Source organism: Brienomyrus brachyistius, chromosome 6, assembly GCF_023856365.1.
Source record: "Brienomyrus brachyistius isolate T26 chromosome 6, BBRACH_0.4, whole genome shotgun sequence".
Classification (NCBI taxonomy): Eukaryota; Metazoa; Chordata; class Actinopteri; order Osteoglossiformes; family Mormyridae; genus Brienomyrus; species Brienomyrus brachyistius.
The window spans coordinates 15,646,370-15,670,077 of NC_064538.1; the positions used below are offsets into that span (position 1 = coordinate 15,646,370).

Sequence of the window (23,708 nt, forward strand, 5' to 3'; positions counted from 1 at the left end):
AGCAGGACACATAACATCCCACAGAAACAACTTCTTGACAGGACTACTAAAAAGGGAACAATATTGCCCCATATACTACCTGCCTTGATATCATGGATTCTGTACAGAATGAAGGTTAGGCTGCAATCATAAGAAAAAGATGTTTCAATTGGCAGATTATTGTCAATTCCTAAAACAAAACAAAGTCTTGCTTAATACCACCAAACCAACTTTAGTAGCAAAATTAGCAGCGTAATTGACAAAAATCAAAATACAGAATAGCTGCAGTATTATTCCTGATTTTCGTACAGCATTTTGATAATGATATTCAACTACACATGGACTTTTAAAAAACCGCGGAACCCGCCATACGAGCTACACCGTTTACTAGTGTATTAGGCCATATCTTTAAAAATATATTTCTATGCAATTGTCAAAGCTATGCAAAGCTTTTCAAAAGCTTTACAGCATACGGCTTTGTACGAATTTGAAACTTTCGTACGCATATTTGTATGTAGATGTTTGTATTTATAAAGAAAAACTAACCCTGAAAAAGTTTCCACATTTACTTATGGTTGACAGCAATTGTACGAAGGTTGTTTGAAAGTCGTCCTCCCGTGCTGCAGATGGCAGCAAAGCCTTTTTACAATTTTGCTTGACTTAAGAACATATTTGTCGAAGAAGATTCACATCCGGTTATGCAGTACAACATGGCAAATAGGAAAACTAGCAAAAGCCGAGAAAACAGTGATAAGTATTCCGTGTTGTTGCCGACGTATAATGAAAGAGAAAATCTGCCCTTGATAGTGTGGCTGCTGGTGAAGTACTTTGGAGAAAGGTCAGTTTCGAGGAGTTCCTCTGCTCGCGTTTTGGGTACTGGACTTTGTGATGAGCTGTCATTGGAAAAATCAGGAGTGCAAATTCCCATCACAGTTAAAACGCTCAGCCTCTTCATATTTTAGTGTGGTAATTAATCTTATTGTATTTGCTATCATTTGTAGTTGCTGTCATTTAGGGACTTCTTAACTTTATTTCCTCAAATAAATATCTTTGAACTTTAATTGTTCAATTTTAGGCACACATAAACCTTGGCTACTAGTATCCGTTTCAGACGAATTGTGATTCTTGTTCGTATGCACCTGTTCGCTCGCGGGCCATTATAGTCTTCATATGTCACGGAATATAATTAATCTTTTCCAGTGTATTAAAAAACAGTTACGCATAACTAGTATTCGTAGAAAACTAAAGTAAAGGTGATTATCAGTTAGATTTTCATTCAGTGACCATTTCATGTTATTGATGATAGCGGTTGCCTTGGCCCTTGCAGTGGCTATGACTACGAGATCATCGTTATCGATGACGGGAGCCCAGATGGGACGCTGGAAGTGGCAGAGCAGCTGCAGAACATTTATGGTGCAGATAAGATCGTAAGTAAGCGGTGTTTCATTGTAATTACACTAAAATCTCCCGATCTATTTTCAGATGTGAAATGGACATTTCCTCTGTTCTCTTGAGATGTCGCTCATAGATTATGTAATTTTGATTGTCTGTGTGTATATTTGTAGGTTCTTCGTCCGAGGGAAAAGAAGCTGGGGTTGGGTAAGAACACCGCATTAATTATTGGCGTAATGTCGAATGAGTTTCGCGTTTGGTTTAATTCCTTAGTTTAAAATGCATATGAAATGTTTCTATATATGCATTCAATAATTCAAACAGGGAAAACCAAGAAATCACAAAGAATCTTCCAGTAATGCCATTATGTTTATTGCATTTTGCAATTTATTTAGTGATTACAGTAACCGTAAACTTGGTTTTTTTGGAATGGAATATGTAAGTAGATGATGGGTAAAATTTGAGAATAAATTGTATTTTTCCTGATGTAGTTGGTCATACTTTTACTGTGAGTCATTCTGTCTATAGGAACTGCTTATGTCCATGGTATCAAACATGCCACTGGGAACTTTGTAATCATCATGGATGCTGATCTCTCTCACCATGTAAGCTGTCTGACACCTTCAGTGGACCATTGTTTTTGAAGTTGTCCCTATCAGTGCTCCCTGTTCTTGGCAATATGACTACTCCTGTTTGAGTAGCTTCAATGAAATGTTAACTAGAACAATTTTCTTTTTTCAGCCCAAGTTCATTCCTGAATTTATTCAGTAAGTATCGTCCATATCTGCCATGCCCAGTACTTGTTAAAGATTTTATTAGCGTGTTTTTGTCTTTTTTTTTTTTTCCATCGCTGTGCTTGCTGATACTTTTCACTGTATCGGCCCTCAATCAAAAGAGGAGCATCTGCAGTTATGTCAAGTAACTGAATGCTCGATGGAGGTTCACAGGCAGTCAGACCTTCTTTTATGTGCACATCACAGGAAACAAAGGGAAGGAGGGTTTGACCTGGTGTCCGGCACTCGATACAGTGGCAAAGGAGGAGTGTATGGCTGGGACCTGCACAGAAAACTCATTAGGTAACTAAAAGAATACAACTTCTCTGCTTTGTTTCCGGAAGTTCTCAACTGTTGAAAAATGGCCGCTCTGAAATCTGTGTGCCTTCTGTCCTGAGTGTGCTGAGCTCTGAAAGTGGCTCTTGTCCTGTAGCCGAGGAGCCAACTTTCTCACTCAAGTCCTGCTGAGGCCAGGTGCGTCAGACCTGACTGGCAGTTTCAGGTAGGGTGTGATGGCTCTGACGTCTTTTTGTTGTGTACAGTGATGGAAGTCAAGCAGTGACCATGACCTTTCCCAACTGTGCGGTGTGAGGTGGTGAGACATACATTTCTGTTTTACAGGTTGTATAAAAAAGAGGTTCTGGAGCAGCTTGTGAAGAAGTGTGTTTCCAAGGGCTACGTTTTTCAGATGGAGATGATTGTCAGGGCCCGACAACTGGGGTACAGCATTGGAGAAGTAAGACTCATTGCATCTGGTAGTTTAGACTGACTGATTTCCCTAATGTAGTATCCAGAGTTCTGTAATTATCATATTTTACATTTTCCAGTCATTTTCCAGCTTAGAATGCATGGTGCATTCTTTTTGTTAAAATTTAACCATACTTTTTTATTCCTTGCAACAGGTTCCAATCACATTTGTGGACCGTGTTTATGGAGAGTCCAAACTGGGTGGAAATGAAATAGTCTCTTTTCTGAAGGGGTTGTTAACTCTTTTTGCTACCACTTGATGCTTTGTCTGATTACCCAGACTCACCTGGATTGCCACTAGTCACTTAATTTGATTTAATTGAGTTTTCATTCCAAACTTCTCTTGCTCCAGTACAGTGATAACACAGGAGGGAGATTGTAGTTGAATGCTGACTCTGTATGAAAGATTCAGTAATCCCAGCTTCTGTCTGTGCCGGAAGCTCACAGTACTGTTCAGATAGTTGTACCTAAAGACTTGCACTTACACTTTGAACCCTATTTTGTACTTTTTACCTGAGATTTACTCAAAGAGTAACTGTGTCATGAACCCATAAACAAAGTTACATTTATTATGGACTATTTTACCATTACAGATCACAAATTCCATAATACCATCACTAGTTTATGGTCATAATCATATTTGGACTGATTTCCTAAAGACTGCTTGAAGTTTGAAGATATAAGTTAATAGAATTCCAATCAAAGACACATCTTTGCTGACCAGTATGAACAAAACCCATTTTACATTTTGCGGTCCTTCCACATTTTTGTTGCATGGAAGATCAGTGTTCGTCTTGTAATTTACATTCAGAGACTAAAAGTCCAGTGTGTTTCTTAGGCTTAACATGATGTCACATTGTGTCACACGGTTTGGGAACCAGGTTTTTAAAACCCCTTTGCTCAGTTTACGTCTGCTTTGTTTGTAGTTATGATGGCAGGTCTTGGAGGGGAAGCCTTCATTGTTTGTTATTGTATCAAGCACTTCAGTGGAAGATACCATTACCCTCTTCAAATGTAGCACAGCCATCTTTGATTAATGTAAAGCACTAGGAAATAAATACATTATCACTGAAAACAATTCAAAATGGCAAATCACTGGCAAATGTGTTATGTCTGTTCATATTTTTTTTCCACTGATGTACAATCGGGTTGGTGGTATGTGCATTCAGTCCAGTGCTGAGCAATGACAGGAGATGATCTTTGTTGTTTTGAGTCAGATCCCAGGAGATAATTCATAATTTATTTCCTAAAGTCCAATGGCAACTGAAAGGAATGTTGAGTGAAGTATTATAACAACACTTGAATTTGATATTTGCATTACAAATTACGATTTTATTTTTTCACCTCTGGAAAGCCATACATTTTCTCTCGCCTGAATGCATGTGCTGTTCTAGACTTATTTTTATGTTTACTTGCAACTTATTTTTTTCATTTGAGTACACACTTGGGTATGGAAATTGCAAGTAACATTCTTATCTCCACAACTCCATTTATTCAGGTTTAATTTACTACAATGCAGGCATTATGAAAATATGATTTGTACTTGCCCCAAGTTTTTTTTTTTCCTTTTCTTTTCTCACATTTCTTCTATTGCTCACATTAAATGCTGCGTGTTTCACAAAGCATTCCTCTCCTCATACACGCATGTTTCATTCAACTATATCCTGATCTGGGTCACAGGGAGACCAGGGTCCACAGGGACAGGATGGATGCCAGTCCATCATTAGGGCAATTTAGAGATGCCAATCAAGCAGGCTGTGTATTTTTCAAGCGGCTGGAGGAAAGCTACATGACACAGGAAGAACATACAAATTCTGCAGACTTGGTTTGTAAGCAGAAAAAGAAATGTCAACCCTGAGTTTGACCTGCTGAGTCACTATGCCAATGCTCTTCCAATTCAAGAACATAACGGATAGAAGAAAGACAACCGCATTGTAAGTTATTAAAATTCCACATAAAACGAGACGTATAATTATGTTTCTCAACCTGGTCCTTCGGAACCCCTGGACAGCCCACATTTTTGCTCCCTGCCGAGGACCAGGTTGGGAGACATGAGAGGAACTAAAAAGACAGGAAGTTGTAAGGTAAAATAGCAGTTGGGACAATAATAACTTGCTGCCCAATTCTGAAAAATGGGCGCAAGTTATGTGCGTACAGAGTTAGAGCCGTGTTAGTTCATCCAGTTGTGTTCATATACTGTACATAGAGTACTGTGTAAAAGTCTTAGGTAGTCAAAGCAAATGATGTTTATGATTTTCATATTGGTGTAAAACTGTGGTATTATAACAAGTCAAAGTGTGTTAGCCTGACCATTTCAAAACCTAAAGTCACTCTAGGATTTCCAGCAACCATCCAATACACCACTGTATTACTAACATACCATATTTAGGTAATCAATACTTGATTGTGTTATTTAACAGATTTAATTTACTTCTTGAGCTGGTGGTGGAATTTTAAGAAGTACATGGAATGGCTGTGAGCTGTTCCTGAGGAGAGGTTTGGGAACCCAAGTAGCCATCCAACTATACATGAATAACTTATTGAAGAATAGTAGAAATTGCTGTTGGTTTATATTATGTCGATTATCTTTTTGCATATGTTCTAACGTTATCCATTTTTGAATGCAGAGGAGAAAAACAGGTTAGAGAGTGTGTGTGTGTATATTTGTATATATGAATGAATGAATGCAAAGAAAAGAAAAATTAATAACTGTATGCATGCTTGTTTTAGCTCTCACATGTCACTGTACTGTCTTTGTCACTGCAGATTACTGCACCTGTACTTTGTTAGGATATTTGAGATTCTATTGGTATATTTGTATATTATCCCTCCATGCAATGTTTCACATTTTTAATTCAACATATTAGGCCTGCCAGTGTGATTATGACTACTTTCTGTACTTACTGTACCTGTATGATCTCATGTTGTAACATTATACAAGTGTCTTCTAATTTAGGTTATGTTCGTGTAGACTGGTACATTTTCAATCAATTTTAACGTGCCAAGCATTGCAAGAAGTCCTAAATTTGTTATCGGAGTCTTCTGATTTGGGAAAATGGGAACCAGGGAAAATGGGAACCAGACCTTCTATTGCATTGTGGGGCACTGTAAATAAAAAGAGATGCTTTGTAGAAACACATTCTTACCATGAATTCACAGATGACTCCGTAGATCAAATGGGAATATTTTTAGTAACCAAGTACAGTGGTATATTGTAACACGAACTTAATTAGTTCGATAAGGCTTGTCGAGTTTCGACTTTGACCTCGACCACAACTAATTTCCCCATATGAAATAATGTAAATTTAATAGGTTCCAGACCCCCAAATGATTGCCTATTTAAAATTATGTACCTACATAACCAATGATTAAAAGGATTACCACTCAATATAAAAGTAGTGCACACATGAAAAAGCACACACACACACAAAAGCAATAAACATGAAATAAACGACAGTCTCGTACTCCGAAGCGAAAACAAACGACAACCACCGTCAAGTCTCCCTACAATCTCACTTTTAAGCGCCACAGTTACTCTCACCACTTTCGCATTTCGTTTGCTGCTCTCACGACAAACTTTCATGATGATGATGATTACTGTATCACTAAATGTACTGTAAATAAAGCACACGAAATTCTCACCGAACACACAATGTTCGTAGAGAACTCTGTAGAGAGGTACCGCCAGACCGAGAGCGATAGGCATCAGCATCCCAGTAGGTCCATGTGTCTTTGTTTCAGCCCACCAGAGACGCTTCTCGGTCCGTACAAGTTTTAGCAGGAACGGTCGAGTTACAATATTTCGGTTAAGGTACAAGTCGAAAAAAATTCATCAGGCCCGTTCGACGTCCGAGTTGGTAGAGTTAAGAGGCGTTCTACTGTATTACAAAGACAGTACCCTTTTCACTCAATCTTGGCATTACTATCTGTGCTTGGTTTTGAAATAACACGTAATACGTTGTAATGATCTAATTTCTTGTGAATAGTATTTTTGATAATGAGACAACCAAATTTTCACTCTGAGACCTAAATGACTGTCAGGTAATGAATGACCTGATCTGGCATAATGCCAAACCAGCACAATGAAGGCCTGTTCTGTATTTGAAGAATATAATCATGAATAGTTCAGATTAGAGGGAAAAAAATACTAGTCCTATAGAATCGTAACCACATCGTTCAGTTTAATTAAAACCAACACACAGTGGTGCGATGCTGTAAGATCCACAACCGACAGGAAAATAGTGTCAAAGCTTGTAATCATAATGCCTAGCCAACGTCGCGGAAGGACCCCTGCTTAGGGATGTGTTCGTTTAATTATTCTGTGCTTTCTAAATTCGCCATGGCGCCCCCTATCGGTTAGTGTAGTATAGTTTTTTCAGTCTTGTTATCGCATTACAATTATTCATATTGAAATCATCCTTATCGAACAGCATCATCTATACTAATACAAAATCTATGTTATCGGTAGTTATATGTGAAGTATTTCGGAGTGAATTCCTCTCACGGCACAATGAGTTTATGCAAATCAAACGCTTATGTCATATCCGCTTTTTCATGTACGCCATTTTGAATAGGGCAGGTTCTGACTGGGGGTGTATTGTCCCTGAATGAGGAGTGGGGGGAGATGATTTATAATAAGTAATAATATTAAAAACCAATATCTTACGAATACTTCTATACGTGCCACTCTGTCTCTAAGTGCCAGTCCTTTTCTCAATTGCTGTACATCGTAGGGATCACCCATCTAGATGAGTAACAGCGGCACTCCATCCTCGGCAGCCGAGCAGACAGAAAAGGACAGGTCCGGGGCGGGTGGAGAGCGGACGCGGGCTCCCTCTTTTGGTGCGCTGTGTCCGCCCGAAGAACAGACGGGCTCCCCGGGTAGCGCCGGCTGCCCGGCGTGAGAAGGAGGATAAACGAGGGCAGCGACAGCTAGCATCTCCCCCTCCCCATTTTTATTATTTTTTTTTCGGGTCCTGACCTGGGGTTCTGCCTTGATAGCAAAGCGGAATACCCGAATATATCCGGCAGGTAAGCCGCCACCATCCGCTAACCAGCTAACGTTACCGTTCCCTTTCCAGACCCTTAACAGAGGCTGCCCTGTTTATGCGTCTTGCTGGCTGCCTCTGCGGATGTCTGTCCTCTTGAGTATTTTACACACCTTGCCGATCGCTGGATAACTCGTGATCTTTTAAATAATTTTAAGGAATGATAGAGCCTGGGATATTCGTTACTAAGACAATCGCCTGTACAGGCAGAGTGCATCTGCCGTCCCTTTGTACTCACCTATGGATGTATATATTGATATTAATGGTTTTGGATGTCTAGCTATCATAAGTGTATAATCGGAGCACATTAGATGTAGAAATTATCAGGCTATCCGTCTACAGTCAGTAGATTGATAGGAGAAAGCCGGTACGTATGTGCTGGTTACACATTCTAGTATTTTCCCCGACGAGTAAATTGCAATGATCTACTGTGATAGTCGTGATTAAAGTGACTCGTTTTCTTTATAAAGTGGCTAGATTGATGCCGTGGTGTATTTGCAAAAGGTGTTTTTATGCTGACACCAAAGTACGATAGGCATAACTGTGACGTTTTCTCTGATTAGTCGGGGGTTTTGCATTATTAACTTGTCTGTAGCCCTTCAGTGCGTGACTGTCTGTTGTACACCCCGCAAGAATGAAATATCACGAGTCCTTCCATATACCTATAGTTTACATTGGCGGATACCGACCGTGGAAGAATGGACGTGCACTTTATGTCCATGTTTTTAGCCTTTTATAACCATCAGAGCCACCTTTAATAACCATCTCACCATCTTATTTTACTTGCAGTGCATGTCAGTGTTATTGGTAAAAGATTGTGTTGTTTTGCAGATATAATGTGATTAGTGTGTTTTACATAATCAGTGGGTCTTTGTTAATGGGGAGGGTTAATTATTACAAAACATGTTTGCTCCGTCTGTGACCAGTAAGTTACATGTAGTGTATTTCTGGATGCTTAAAAAGTTCATTCCAGATGCTGCATACATCTGTTTCTGTACTTGCTGAAGCTTGAAATATTTTCAGCTAAGCTTCATTTGGTCAACTCCACTACTTGCTATGGAGTATATGTGTATGTTTGTGCTATACCGGCCAACCTAAGCAGGACAAGCTAGACCCAACCCCCACCCAAAAAAATTCACTGCAGACATGTCGTAGATGTTGTTTCTTTGCTGTCTCAATAGGAGGCGCCATTCTGCGTTTGCCGCGAGAGGCTGCAAAGGCAGATCCGGGAAGCTTGCATAACAGGGAGGCAGAGGTGTTCTCTAGCGCCATCTACCAGTGATGGGAGAAAGCATCCAAGCTAGTCATCCAGCCTTTCAGCACAATACCACTGTACTGTTACCTTACAGGGCTGGTGCTGAAAGAAACTATGCAGATATCAATGGCAAGTGGTGCACATGGGGACCCATCTCTCGTCCAGAATTTTTTTGGAAATATTGTGTTTCCATATAGGACAGCTTGGATCATATTCAAGCACTTGTAGACAAAATCAGGTGCCGTGGGCCTTCCACATTGCTACAATGTTAATTTTTCAGCATAAGCATGCAGGTTGAATCTCTGTTTAAGCTGTTGGGCTAAGAGTGTGTGTGGCTCTATGGCATAGGACTCTGCTCCCATGAATGGAAGGTCGCTGGTTCAAATCCCGTGGCCACCCAAACAATGTCACCATTGGACAGTTCAGTAAGGTCCTTAACCCCATTTGCTTCAGAGGCGCTGTATGCCAACTGACTGCTTTCCTCCAAAACTTGCTCTCATCTGTACATATACTCAGTGACAGAAAAAGTTAAGCACCCAGAAGTAATGGTCCAGTTTGGATTGGATTGGATTTAGTACACGTGCAGACCAACGATGGTTATGTAAATGATTTGATTTACAAAGAGTAGGCATGTTTAGTTACCAGACACAGGGGATGCCTTGTATACACGATAGACAGCATTACCAGCACTTGACAGTGTTTGATAAGCGGTCGCATTGTGGGTTTGCATGAGGCCGAGTGGACGTATCATGCAATTGCCTGGCATGTGGGGCATGGGGATGTTACGGTCGCCCGATGTTGGAACCAATGGGCATGTGAGGGCACCCACACGCCTTGTGAAGGTTCCGCTTCAAGACAGACCACACCAAGGGAAGATCATGGTATTGTGTGGCAAGCATTACAGAACCCCATGACATCTGCATCTGCCATCTGGACACAGGTATAGGACTGTCTACAACACCCTGTGTCATCCTGCACTATGTCTCGACGCCTGGCATCAGCCGGACTATGGGTTCACCATGTGTAGGTTGCCATTAACACCAACACAGAGATGGCTGTGATTGGAGTGGTGCCATAACCGGGAGGCATGATGAGTGGCGTCAGACCATGTTCAGTGATGAATCTCGGTTCTGCATTACAACAGAAGACCATAGTGTGTGCATATAGTGGTGCTGAGAGGAGAGGACCAATCCTGCTAATGTTGTGGAGAGACACCGGTGTTACTCCAGTCATCATGGTGTGGGGAGCCATAGGGTATGACATCAAGTCATCACTGTTAGTGATTCAGGGGTCACTGACAGTATAGCGATACATCAGTAACAACCTGTGTCCAGATGTCTTACCCCTCCTGAGACGGCACCCTGGTACAGTCTTTCAACAAGTACAACACCCATCCATACACAGCATCTGTGTCTATGCCTCATGATGAGGTCCTCCCATCGGCAGCTAGATCCCCGATTTTTTTTCCCCAATTGAACATGTGTGGAATCAGCTCGGATGTCAACTCAGACCCAGTGTCAATCTGCAGGATCCCGAGGGCCAGTTTCAACAGCTGTGGGCCAACTTGCCATAGGAGTGGATACAACAGCTGTACAACTCCCTTCCGCACCATATAACTGCATGTATCCAGGCCCGGGGGGGAGGGGGTGCCATACCCTATTGACATGGGACCAGCAGTGTGTCCATACTGCCAACTCTGTTGTCCATTTGGTCTGATGATATAATCATTGTGATACAGTCACATGACCTTTCACCACGTGCAGATTCATTTAATTTCCATCACTCCATCTGGGTGCTTAACTTCTTTTGTCACGGAGTGTAAGTCTGTGTGTGTCACGGAGAGCAAGATGGGATATGAAAACTCCCCAAGTTCCCCACAGGGATGAATAAAGTATCACTGTTCTATTCTATTTTATTATACCACCACATCACCTGGGCCATGTTGTTTGCAACACCTACTGCACAGGTCCAGTGGAAGTTTCTTCATGCCAAGTTGTACCATCTGACGTTATAAAGAATGCATGCTGCATTTTTCAAGTTTCAATCAGACCACTGCTTCAGCAGTTGACCACTAAATTCTCTGCATTGGTGTCTATGCCACAGGTTGCACATGGTCACATGGTCTCTTCTCTTTGCACCACTACTGACTGACCAATGTCTGAAGGGTGCTCCTGAGCCTCTTCATCAGCATGGGACTTGCTGCTATTCTTCCCCGAGGTTAGGGCAGCCTTAGGACAGCAGTCCAAAGTCTACAAGTTGTTTAGTACCGCTTTTATATAAAACGGCTGAATGCATAATCATAAGAATCCCTGCGATGGGCTGGCCCCCCGTTCCTGGGTTGTTCCCTGCCTCGTGCCCATTGCTTCCGGGATAGGCTCTAGACCCACCGCAACCCAGTAGGATAGACTCCGGACCTACCGCGACCCAGTGGGATAAGCGGTTTGGAAAATGGATGGGATGGATAATCATAAAAATTTGTGTTTAAAAGCATGTCTTGAGGTTTATCAACTTTGACACACTTCCCATCTTTGCCACAGTATTGTCAAGTCTAAATTTAAAATTGGTCCTAAATTGGGCTAAAAAACAAAATGAAATTCCACTGGCTCCTGAGGAGAAGGTAATGTAAAATGGTGATGCGTTAGAAAAAAATGCTTCAGTGGCTCTTGAATTGCCATTGATCATGTTTTACAAGACTGTTATATACAAACAGGTTTAACCCATGATCGTGTAAGGCTTAAAGTTTCTGTAACTAGGAGAGACTGGGTTATGATTCATCTGTCTCTCTTTACAGGTAAGAAGAATGTTTCAGCTTCCAGTAAATAACCTCGGCAGTTTGCGAAAAGCCAGGAGAAATGTGAAAAAAGTTCTTAGTGACATTGGCTTGGAGTACTGCAAAGACCACATTGATGTAAGCAAGCTTGGTAGTGTTGCATGTTTTTATCTGCAAGGCTTTAAATTGTCCATCAGTCATTCTTGAGAGATTTTGAAAAGGATATCGATAAGTTGTCCATTTAATTCTTTGCATTTTAGATTTTTCATTTTAATATTTTGTTCATTCTACTGTATATCTCCAAACAGGGTCTTTCCAATGGTGATATTGCAATTATTAGACACACTAAGTCAATGTTTATGTGAAGTGGCTTTGCAAAATGGGCTTTAAATGTTTACACTGGAAAAAAAACACCATTTTGCCCCACTTCTGTGGTTTATTCATTATTTTCCCTATCACGTAGGATTTTAAAGAATTTGTCCCCAATGACTTCTATGTCAAGAACACTAGTTGGGAAGATGTGTGCATGTGGGATCCGTCATCATCCAAACCCCAGGTGAGTCTCACACCCAGAACATCTGATCCTAGCTGAACTTGGACAGAACAATGACTCACTGTCCTCTGAGACTGCCCATTTCAGTTATACTTATGCATAGTTAACATATAAACCCTGTTTTATGTGTAAGAAACAGGTACATTTCTCAGACATAGGTATGTGTAAGAAGATACTGTCAGTAGATCTAGGGAGCTGGATTAATTGATTTTTAAATCCTTCCGTTAGAATCCTCTTGTGCACATTATTTAGGCTGATGTGGTAAATGCCTACTAATTAAACATGTTAAAATGTGAGCTGCACCAATAACACAATTGGTATATTCACACATGTATACTGGCTTGGTGTGTACTGCCGTGCATGTATACCAGACATAATTCTGAAGCCAGCCTTGTGAGCTGAGTAATACAGAGTGAAATCTGTAATTGTCATCCTGTACATGGGTAAAAACACTCAAAAACCCAAGGTTACATGTGACTCTACATGCTGAGAGTAAGGGTTAAAAAATGCTTCTGGAAGGGTGGGAGTTTTGGTTACAAGTACCTCCATTTAAATGTAACTATGTTAAATTTTGTTAGATAACAAGAACCTATAATATGGAAAGAGATGCAAATGCAACAAAGCACATCTTAGGTTGGGTGGTGAAGGAAGGGTATGCATCTGCAGTGTGGTGTTGCCTGGAAATGTGAAAAATGTGCGATGTGAAAACCAGAACCTTGTTGGCTGGGAAGCCGACCGGTGACAATGCCAACTTGAGAAATTTAATGCAGGGCCATGCAAAATATTCCACTATCAGCACAAAAGGGACCTTTTTACAACCCTGCGGTACACACTGAGTTCTGAGTTCTTTTGGAGAGAAAAAATAGTTTAGTCTTTTTTCAGTCAAAATGAGTCAGGCATTTGGCCCTTTTGAAAAGCATTTGTGATTTTAAACATGATCTACAACCCCGTTTCCAAAAAAGTTGGGACACTGAGTAAAATGTAAATAAAAACAGAATGCAATGATTTGCAAATCATATAAACCCATATTTAATTGAAAATAAAGCAAATGCAACATATTAGTTGTTGAAACAGACATTTTGTTTTATGACAAATACATGCTCAATTTGAATTTCATGCCAACAGGACATTTAAAAAAAGTAGGGACAGGGGCATGGCTACGACTATGTTGCATCACCTTTTCTTTTAACAGCATTTTGTAAATGTTTGGGAACTGAGACCAGTTGCTGGAGTTTTGAAAGTGAAATGTTGTTCCATTCTTATCGGACATAGAATTTCAACTGCTCAAGGTCTCATTTGTCATATTTTAGTTTCATGATGCACCAAATGTTTTCAGTGGATGACAGGTCTGGACTGCAGGCCAGCAGGCCAGTCTAGCACCCGGAGTCTTCTACTACAAAGCCATGTTGTTGTAATATGCGCAGAATGCGGTTTGGCATTGTCTTGCATTGTGAAGGCCTTCTCTGAAAAAGACGTTGTCTGGATGGCAGCATGTGTTGCTCCAAAACCTGCATATATCGTTCAGTGTTAATGGTGCCAGTGCACTCCCATACCATTAGAGATGCTGCTTTTTAACTGTCCACTGATTAAAAGCTGGATGGCCCCCCTCTTTAGCTCAGAGGACGTGGCGTCCATAATTTTCAAAAAGAGTTTGAAATTTTGATTCATAAGACCACAGGGCAGTTCTGCCTCAGTCCATCTTAAATGAGCCTGGGCCCAGAGAAGTCGGCGGTGTTTCTGGGTCATGTGTAGATATGGCTTCTTCTTTGCATGGTAGAGTTTCATCTTGCATTTGTATTCACAGACAGTGGCATTTTGAAGTTTTCCTGAGCCCATGCAGTGATTTCCACTATAGAGTTGTGTCTGTTTTTAACGCAGTGCCACCTGAGGACCCGAAGATCATGGCTATCCAGGATTGGTTTAGGGCCTTTCCCTTGCAGACGGAGGTTTCTCCAGATTCTCTGAATCTTTTAATGGTGTTATGTACTATAGAGAATGAAATTCCCAAATTCTTTGTAATATTATGAGAACATAAGAAATTTACAAACGAGAGGAGGCCATTCGGCCCATCAAGCTCGTTTGGGGAGAACTTGATTAATAGCTCAGAGTTGTTAAAATCATATCTAGCTTTCATTTAAAGGAACACAGGGTTTTAGCTTGTGCTACACTAGCAGGAAGACTATTCCATGCTCTAACTACATGCTGTGTAAAGAAGTGCTTCCACAAATTTGTTTTAAAATGTTCTCCCGCTAATTCCCACCTATGGCCACAAGTTCTAGTATTTAAACTAATATTGAAATAACCATTTGGCTGTGCAGCATCCAGACCTGTTAAAATCTTATATACCTGGATCATGCCCCCCCTTAGTCTCCTTTCCTCGAGGCTGAACAGATTCAGCTCAGCTAACCTCTCCTCATAAGACATTCCTCTAAGACCTGGAATCATTCTTGTAGCCCTACGTTGCACCTTTTCCAAGGCACCAATGTCCTTCTTAAGGTATGGTGACCAAACCTGCACACAATATTCTATGTGGGGTCTTACCAAGGAATTATATAATCATTGCATCACCTCCCTTGACTTAAACTCCACACACTAAGAGATGTAACCTAACATTCTATTTTTATTGTTCCCCACACTGGCGAGAGTGGGACATGGAAGCATCAACATACACACCAAGGTCTTCCTCATAATCAGCTATCTTTATTTGAATTTTATTTGAATTTAGTGATCAGTGGTCATTGTTGACACACCACAGCACACAGTGCACAACAACGAAATGTGTCCTCTGCATTTAACCCATATGTGACATTGTGACATGTGGCAGCTAATTCAGCGCCTGGGGAGCAGCGCTTGGGGGCGGTACCTTCCTCAGGGTACCTCAGTGGTGCCTTGCTGGTCGTGGATTCGAACTTACAATATTTCAGTTACAAGTGCGCTTCCCCAACCATTAAGCCATGAAATACCTGTGCTTTATATTTCTGCTCCCTGCATGGATTACCTGACATTTATCTATGTTAAATTTCATCAGCCAGGTATCAGCCCAGTCGCTAATTAAATCAAGATCCCACTGTAATCTCTGTGCTGCTAGATCAGTATCTGCTATTATATTGCGGAACATGATTCTTGGATTTTTGTAATATTTGCCCACACAGTCTTTCACAATCATCTTACTGACCTGTTGCTAATTAACTTAATTTCTTGTGTGATATTCAGCCAGGTGTTTTGTTTTAGCATTACCAATTTTATGTTTAGAAATTTTTGTTTTGTTGCCCCTGGCCCTGGCCCCTGGCATGAACTTCAAACTGAGCATATATTTCTCATGTAATTTCTCAGTATCAACATTTCATATATTATCATTGTTTTATTTTCAATTATATATGGGTTTATAAGATTTGCAAATCATTGCATTCTGTTTGTATTTACGTTTCACATAGCTTAACTTCTTTGAAAACAGGGTTGTATTTCAGGTCAATTTCTTGCTTTTCCTCTTGCCCAGAAGGAAAGTTGCTAAATCCATCTTTTCAGTTATTTTATAAATGTGAAAATGTTGTTATTAAATATATTTCTTATAAATTGTTCTTATTTTCCATAGATGTACTTGATTATTCCTTGCTATTACAGCAAGGCAATATGTTTTGCTGACATTTATTAAGAAATGTCAAATTTCTGGAACAAAACATGACATCTGCTCAAAATTTTTTTCAGTTGGTAAATCCACTGAACTATTACAGTTCATGGTTGTATTAAATTTTTTACAACTTTGTAGTAAACATACTGTAAATCAATCAGCTTATGCAGAAAAGCTCTGTTTTTTATATTTTAACATAAAATATCAAATCTGTGTTAATCCCTAGTATATCTTGGTGAATGCATTTTTGAAAATTATTTTAGTTGGGATGTATTTGTGCTTTGCTGTAAATGACAGTTATTAATATTATTTCTCCTGTCATTATGTCATAGGAGTACAGATCAAAACCATTCTGTTGCTCCGGTTGTCCCTTCTCCTCTAAGTTCTTCTCAGCATACAAGAGTCACTTCCGCAACGTGCACAGTGAGGACTTTGAAAGCCGCATACTGCTTAACTGCCCATACTGCACTTACAATGGCAACAAGAAGACCCTTGAAACACACATCAAGTTGTTCCACATGCCAAATAACATAGCCCGGCAGGGAGCAGGTGGAGTTCCTGGAGGCCTGAAGGAGGCAGTGAGGTTTGATGGCAGCCACAAGCTCAAAACAGCAGACAGTGTGGAGCAGGCAGTGTACTATTGCAAGAAGTGCACCTACCGTGATCCACTGTATAATGTGGTACGCAAGCACATCTACCGTGAACACTTCCAACATGTGGCTGCGCCATACGTGGCAAAGCCTGGTGATAAGTCCATCAATGGTGCTGTCGGGGGAAACCCCAGTGCCCGTGATGATACTATTCACTGCAAGCGTTGCATGTTTGTGCCACGCACCTACGAGGCATTGGTCCAGCACGTCATTGAGGATCATGAGCGCATTGGCTATCAGGTTACTGCAATGATTGGCCACACTAATGTGGTGGTGCCCAGGTCCAAGCCCCTCATGCTGCTCTCACCAAAGCCTCAGGACAAGGGCATTCTGGGAGTCACTCAAAAGGGAACCTTGTTGACCACCAGTGCCCGCTCCCTGTCTGCTCAGCAATTGAGCCGACTGGTTTTACCAAAAGCTGGATTGCTATCAAGCACCCAACTAAAACAGGGACCATATGGGTTTAAGAGTGGGACCACACAGGCTTTCTCCATCAGTAGCCAGCAGGTTAGAATCAGTTTGCCAGGCAATGCACAGGTGTCTGTCCCACAACAATCACAAACCGTCAAACAGCAACTCCCGGGTGGGAACATGCGCATGCCTGGGTCTGGGGGCTCAGTTGAGGGCAAGAGCTTCCAGTCGGGGATCTCTACCTCTTCTTCCTTTACACTCAAGTCATTACCTCTGTCCTCACGGGTGCAAGCCACTGCTGCTGGTGTGGCTTCGGTTGCCGCTAAGAAGGGGAGCACCTCCATCCTTGGCACATCCTATACGCAAAAGTGGAAGATCTGCACCATCTGCAATGAGCTCTTCCCAGAGAATGTATACAGTGCACACTTTGAGAAGGAGCACAAGGCAGAAAAAGTCCCGGCAGTTGCCAACTACATCATGAAGATCCACAACTTCACCAGCAAGTGCTTGTATTGCAACCGCTATTTGCCTAGTGACACCCTTCTCAATCATATGTTGATCCATGGCTTGTCTTGCCCGTATTGTCGTTCTACTTTCAATGATGTAGAAAAGATGGTGGCACACATGCGGCTGGTCCATGGAGATGAGGTGGTGGGGCCGCGCACCGATTCCCCCCTCACCTTTGATCTTACTCTCCAGCAAGGCAACCCCAAAAACATCCAGCTGATAGTTACAACTTACAACATGCGTGATGCGCCAGAGGAGTCCGTGGCCTTCCATGCTCAAAACAACACAGCAGCAACTCATTGCAAAAAGACACCTCCCAAAATTCCCGATAGTCTCGATGTACCCATAAAGAGTGTACCACAGGCTGCCGTGCCCTACAAGAAGGACGTAGGCAAGACCCTCTGCCCATTATGCTTCTCGATCCTCAAGGGGCCAATCTCTGATGCACTTGCACATCACCTGAGAGAGAGGCATCAGGTGATCCAGACAGTACACCCTGTGGAGAAGAAATTGACTTACAAGTGCATCCACTGTCTGGGTGTGTATACCAGCAACATGACAGCCTCCACAATCACCCTTCACCTTGTGCACTGCCGTGGTGTGGGAAAGATGCAGAATGGCCAAGAGAAGCCTAACGCATCTCTGAAGGTAACACAGTCATCTGGTGTAGCTTCACTCAAGCGTGACATAGAACGCTTAGACCCAGGTTTCCTGAAGAAGCGAAAACTTGACCAAGACCACCACCCAGCAAGTTTGACTGATAAGTCTGATGATGCCGTGGTCTTGGTGCTTGACCCAAAAGGCTATGAAGATGAATCCTACGAGGCTAGGAAAGCTTTCCTCACAGAGTATTTCAACAGACAGCCCTACCCTTTGAGGCGTGAAGTAGAAAAGCTTGCAGCTAGCCTGTGGTTGTGGAAATCTGACATCTCCAGCCACTTTGTGAACCGGCGAAGGAAGTGCACTCAGGATTGTGAGTCCAGGAAAGCTGCTGTTCTGTTAGGCTTCAACATGCGAGAGGTCAGCCGACTCAAGCACGAGATGAACTTTGACCCTGAGTGGTTTTTTGAAGCCAAAGAGGAGGAAGAGTGTCGTACATCTAAAACATCCATTAGTCGATCCACTAACTCCATCAGTCATTGCCTGGATGAAAGTGCCACATCACTTTTGAGAAGAACGCCAAGGAAGTCCATCAAGTGCAGCCAATCTCAGCCAAATGGATCGAAAAGTGCACCCGTGCCTAATGTCGATGGAAATGACCAAAAGCAGACAATCAAAAGCACCTTACAGCAAAGGACTAAAAAGCACTCAGAAATTATAGCACTGGACTCTACGAATGGGTCACACAAAAAAGAGGAAGCTATGGCATCTATTGACAGAGGGCTTTCAGATGAAGAGGGGATGGACACTGGAGAAGAAAAAGATAGAGTAATGGAAGCCCGAAACAGTCATGCCACGAATGATGGTGGGCTTGCCATTGAACAAGAGAAAAAGAGAGGGGCTGTAGCCAGAGACCCTTTAGATTCAGAATCAAACTTGGGGACCTTGGAGGAGAAGGCGTCCCATTGTGAGAATGGCTATGGGTCAGATGAACAGATGGTTAGACAGAAGAAAATAGAAATTAACAAAGAGGAGGACCAGCATGTTAAGACGAAGAGCCATTGCACATCATGGAAAAACCACAGCAGCCAGGGAATCCTAGAGAGCAAGTCAGAAGCTTCTGTATTAGACGAGCTTAATGATAGTATGGCTGGAGACAATGAGCCAAAGTGTACCCTGTTATCAGGAGGTGTTGCCCTAAGCAGCCAACAGGTATAATATTCCTACAGGAACTTAGGTAAAATGACCAATAGTTTGATGGCTCTCTGAGGCTTCTGATCTGGTACAGCCAGCAACCGCAGAAGGAGAAGTGAGGAGGAGGATGTGACTAACAAGCCATCCTGTAGAATAGGAATCCATGTGTCAGCAAAAAAGTCGGCAAATGTTCTAATATAGCAGCAAGAAATAAACCATAATGTTAAGACTTGCTGTAGGAAGAAAATAAAAGATGCACTAAATAGTACATAAGTCTGAGTTTCCCATTCAGTTTACTTTATATATACAACAGTTTACTTAAAATCTTTTTTTTTTCTATCCTCCCCTCATTCATCACAAGAATGTGATGACTGACTGGTTGCAAGGTTTTTGGTTTCCAGGATAGAGGATTAAGCAGGAAAATCACTCGTTTCATATAGAGAGAAAATAGCTGGTGTATATTTGTACAGTCTTTTAGACCTGTTTGAAGAGACTCATCACATCGCTGTAGTGTATCTATGATATATTTGCTCTTCTTTATGTGCACAAGTTAGATTGTCATAACTTCTACTTTTCTCCACTTATGTGGATAAAAAGTGCTCTAGTGGCTGCTGTTTTTTTATTTTTCTTTATTATTTTTTTTTTTAACAAAACATTGTATTTTGCAAAAAATAAAAATATATATGTGTATATATATATATATGTATGTATATATATATATGTGTATATGTATGTGTGTATATACATATATATACACTAAATGCAAATTAAAGGAACATTTGCTTTTGCGGTAACTTTTATTCTGCTATAAGAGCATCATCTCTGTGTTAAATGAAAGGGCAGTTTTACTTATTTCATTATTCCTTAGATACTGTAATTTGTAGCCTAGACTGTATTAAAATCAGCCTTGCAAAAAATCTGTAGCTGTACCATTTTTATTTTCATTTTTAAAGATCATGTTATGTTCTAGAAGGCTCACACCCATTGCAGCAGTATTGTGAACATTTTATCACTGTGTATGTTAATTTGTGCTCTTTTCACTTCAGTTTGTATTTTCCATTTAAACATTTCAGAACAATAAAGTGCTGTATTGTGCTTTTCACAGTGCTTACTGCCCGGCCTGGTCTTCATTCCCTCCTGTGAGGATAACGTACAATTACCTGTGTACATGTTCAATTGGTTGGTAATAATGTGTTGCAACATCAACATAAAAAAAAGTGGAAATGCTACGTATTCAGCTGCCAAACCACAACAAGGCCCAGAAAAGGAGGCTGGAATTTTAAGAATTGAATTGGGGGGGAAGGTTTATGGGCCCCTATGAGTAAACTTCGGGTGAATTTTCCGGTGATAATTGGAGGAAACTTGGGTACCAAGGGGTAAACACAGGAGGACCATATAAACTCAGCAGACAGGGTTAGGATTGCATGTACATCTGCAGCCCTAGAGATGTGAGATGACACCAACGTGATGCCTTCATTACGTAATATATCCTATAAGTATCTTTGCTAATTAATCCTGGTGCATGTGACGATCGCATGTTGGGCAAGCGAGCAGGGAGATGACGAATAAGGGTCAGGTAGTCGGAAATCCAAAACACAGGGTTTATGCAGAAAGAACCACATACACACGGTATACTACAGTAATGACCAGACTGGGAAAACAGACTTAAACGCAGGCTAAATGCACAGGACTATTCAAACTGATAGAAAACAGCTGGTTACAATCTGGGTAGAACACGAGGTTAATGAGGGGGCGTGGCACACACGAGGATCGTACGAGCAGGTCATGACAGTGCATCATTTTGCTGATTTTGGTTCTAAATAATTGAGTTTCTGAGAAATATGGAGTAGGTCGTTCTACCTAATTGGGAATACTGTTGAAACTGTCAAATGATCTTTCTCCATTTACAAACCTAAAAATGTCCAAGCTGACTAATAACAGACTACTACTCAAAGTGTGCCTGCGATATTTTCCAGTAATGACTTCATGGAATTTTTTGACCAAAAAATATGTTCAATTAGACAGAACATTTTGAATATTCCAATAACTACATTCTCTGGCCTTGACACGGCATGTGCTAATGCTGCAACCGCCCTATTTGAAGCATTTACTGTGGTTAACAACTCAGAACTGACATCCTTAATTTTATCTTCCAATTCATCTACTTGTATGCTAGACCCAATCTCAACAAAATTATTCAAAGAGATGATCCTGGCAGTGATTGAACTGCTTCTAGCAATAGTTAACTCCTCAATCAGCATCGGCCATCTACCAAAATCTCTTAAATTAGCAGTAATTAAACCTCTATTGAAGAAGCCAAACTTGGATCCCTTGGAAATGATAAACTATAGACTAATCTCTAATCTATCAAGTATCTCTAAAATAATCCATCCATTTTCCAAACCGCTTATCCTTCTGGGTCGTGGGGGGTCCGGAGCCTATCCCAGAAGCAATGGGCACGAGGCAGGGAACAACCCAGGATGGGGGGCCAGCCCATTACAGGGCACACACACACCGGAATACCTGGAGGAAACCCCACGATGACATGGGGAGAACATGCAAACTGCACAAACATGCAGCCCAGGCAGAGATTTGAACCTGGGTCCCAGAGTTGCGAGGCAACAGTGCTAACCACCACCATGCCGCCCCCTCCAAAAAAGTATCCCAGGTAATAGAGGAAGCAGTCAAAACCTTTGGTCTCACAACCTGGGGGGTGATCCACCTATCCGTAGTTTTGTTCCTGCTTCTATCATTCACAAGTCATGCAATGGGGGAACTCCTCTTCTCTGGCCTGTCACTCTGGCGTCTATCGCACCCAAGCTGTCAGTGAACAGTGTTTTTGGTGGCCCGCATTGCTGAAGGATATCTGCAGTTACATAGCTGCCTGTGTGGCGCGCACAGAAAAACAGATAAATAAATAACAATAATAATAAAAACAGGGTTGAAACAAACAATTGTTTATTCTTAAATCAACTAATATTGCTGTAAAATAACCTAGTCGGAACTGAAGCATGTGACACAGGTGGAGCAGGTGCTTCCGGGTTGCGTAAGGGGTGGAGCCTGCTCTGCCCCCAGATGCACTTTGGACGAGGGATTGTAAAGCAGCAGCCTGTGTCATCTCTTTGCTTTACTCACCTGTTTACAGGTACTTAACTTTATTATCGTAGTACCAGTCTTGGGACTTGTAATAAATTTTGGGGGCTTGTCCGGGATCGACTTCCGACAAGTTACCCCGATAAGCCAGTAACCCCACATCGTAGTACAAGCCACTGAAGGAGGAAGTCACAATTCCCTTGATTCATCACCTTTACAACACAACAGACAGATCTGGAGTCTGAGCTGGGCATCTCTGCTTTGAGTGCAACAAAAGATAGCAGGCTGTGCCAGCAGACACCATTCTCTGTCCCCTCTTTACCGAGTGGGTCAAAGGGTCTGACTGTCTGCTTATAGTTCCAGTTAAAGCTTCAGTTTCCTATTTCAATATCCGAGTCCTCATTTTCCCCTGTTGTCTGTCACAATATGCTCCGTATACGTTATACTTGATACTCAGTCAACAATCTTTGATCAATAATGCATTGGTTATTTTCCATAAACCCAGTGAAATGTCATTTGTGGTCCAAACATGGGTGACATTATGGCTCAATAGGCAGCTCTGCTGCCTCACCCCTTGCAGGTTTGGGGTTTAACTCCTGCTCTGTGTGGGTGGAGTTTGCATGTTCTGTACATGTTGTGTAGGTTTCTTGCAGGAACTTCAGCTTATTTTCTGCTATTATGAGAACAGGTGTTTGCAAAATGCACGTGGTGGGTGTGTCTTGTCATGCTCTGTGCTACTTGGGATAATCATCTGTGACTGTTTTGGACAAATTGTGAGAAAATGAACAGATATTCCAAATACTACCACAAGATGTCATTGTTCTACAGGTAACAAGCACGTTAGTCCATAATAAGTATATTTCATCTAGTCACTAAATTGTGCTTTTCTTCTTTAATGTTTGTAATGTTTGCTTTGTGATTGTTTAGGAACTACAAATGCTTATTTATCAGTGACAGCCATCCAACCGCTTATCCTGGTAACAGTCGCGAACGATGCGTTACATATTATGATTAACTAATTAATTAATAGCAAAGATAGTCATGAACTAACTTGATTCATTTGACGGCTTGTCCCCTCACGTCATATCAGCTTGTCTGCAATTTTCGA

General features: G+C 41.4%; 2 protein-coding genes across 2 annotated transcripts; both read left to right on the forward strand.

Moving 5' to 3' along the window:
* Positions 1-659: 659 nt before the first annotated feature.
* Positions 660-6,030, forward strand: dpm1 (dolichyl-phosphate mannosyltransferase subunit 1, catalytic). The gene is made up of 9 exons (XM_049017743.1): positions 660-817; positions 1,307-1,406; positions 1,545-1,578; positions 1,900-1,976; positions 2,113-2,138; positions 2,352-2,447; positions 2,578-2,646; positions 2,766-2,880; positions 3,047-6,030. Exons 1-9 carry the CDS (start codon positions 678-680, stop codon positions 3,149-3,151), a joined length of 762 nt encoding a protein of 253 aa, XP_048873700.1. The 5' UTR covers positions 660-677; the 3' UTR covers positions 3,152-6,030.
* Positions 6,031-7,466: 1,436 nt separating this feature from the next.
* adnpb (activity-dependent neuroprotector homeobox b) lies at positions 7,467-20,607 on the forward strand. Its single transcript, XM_049017594.1, has 4 exons — positions 7,467-7,922; positions 11,986-12,102; positions 12,428-12,520; positions 16,478-20,607. The coding sequence occupies exons 2-4, from the start codon at positions 11,995-11,997 to the stop codon at positions 19,529-19,531; spliced, it is 3,255 nt and encodes a 1,084-aa protein (XP_048873551.1). The 5' UTR covers positions 7,467-7,922; positions 11,986-11,994; the 3' UTR covers positions 19,532-20,607.
* The last annotated feature ends 3,101 nt before the right edge of the window (positions 20,608-23,708 follow it).

What these genes read in the sequence shown, in the direction of transcription:
- dpm1 (XM_049017743.1), top strand. Translation starts at nt 678, where the DNA reads ATGCAGTACAACATGGCAAATAGGAAAACTAGCAAAAGCCGAGAAAAC. An exon ending in TTTATGGTGCAGATAAGATC is followed by an intron (nt 1,407 to 1,544) that starts GTAAGTAAGCGG and finishes GTATATTTGTAG; the next exon opens with GTTCTTCGTCCGAGGGAAAA. An exon ending in GACCTGACTGGCAGTTTCAG is followed by an intron (nt 2,647 to 2,765) that starts GTAGGGTGTGAT and finishes TCTGTTTTACAG; the next exon opens with GTTGTATAAAAAAGAGGTTC.
- adnpb (XM_049017594.1), top strand. Translation starts at nt 11,995, where the DNA reads ATGTTTCAGCTTCCAGTAAATAACCTCGGCAGTTTGCGAAAAGCCAGG. An exon ending in ACTGCAAAGACCACATTGAT is followed by an intron (nt 12,103 to 12,427) that starts GTAAGCAAGCTT and finishes CCTATCACGTAG; the next exon opens with GATTTTAAAGAATTTGTCCC. An exon ending in CGTCATCATCCAAACCCCAG is followed by an intron (nt 12,521 to 16,477) that starts GTGAGTCTCACA and finishes ATTATGTCATAG; the next exon opens with GAGTACAGATCAAAACCATT.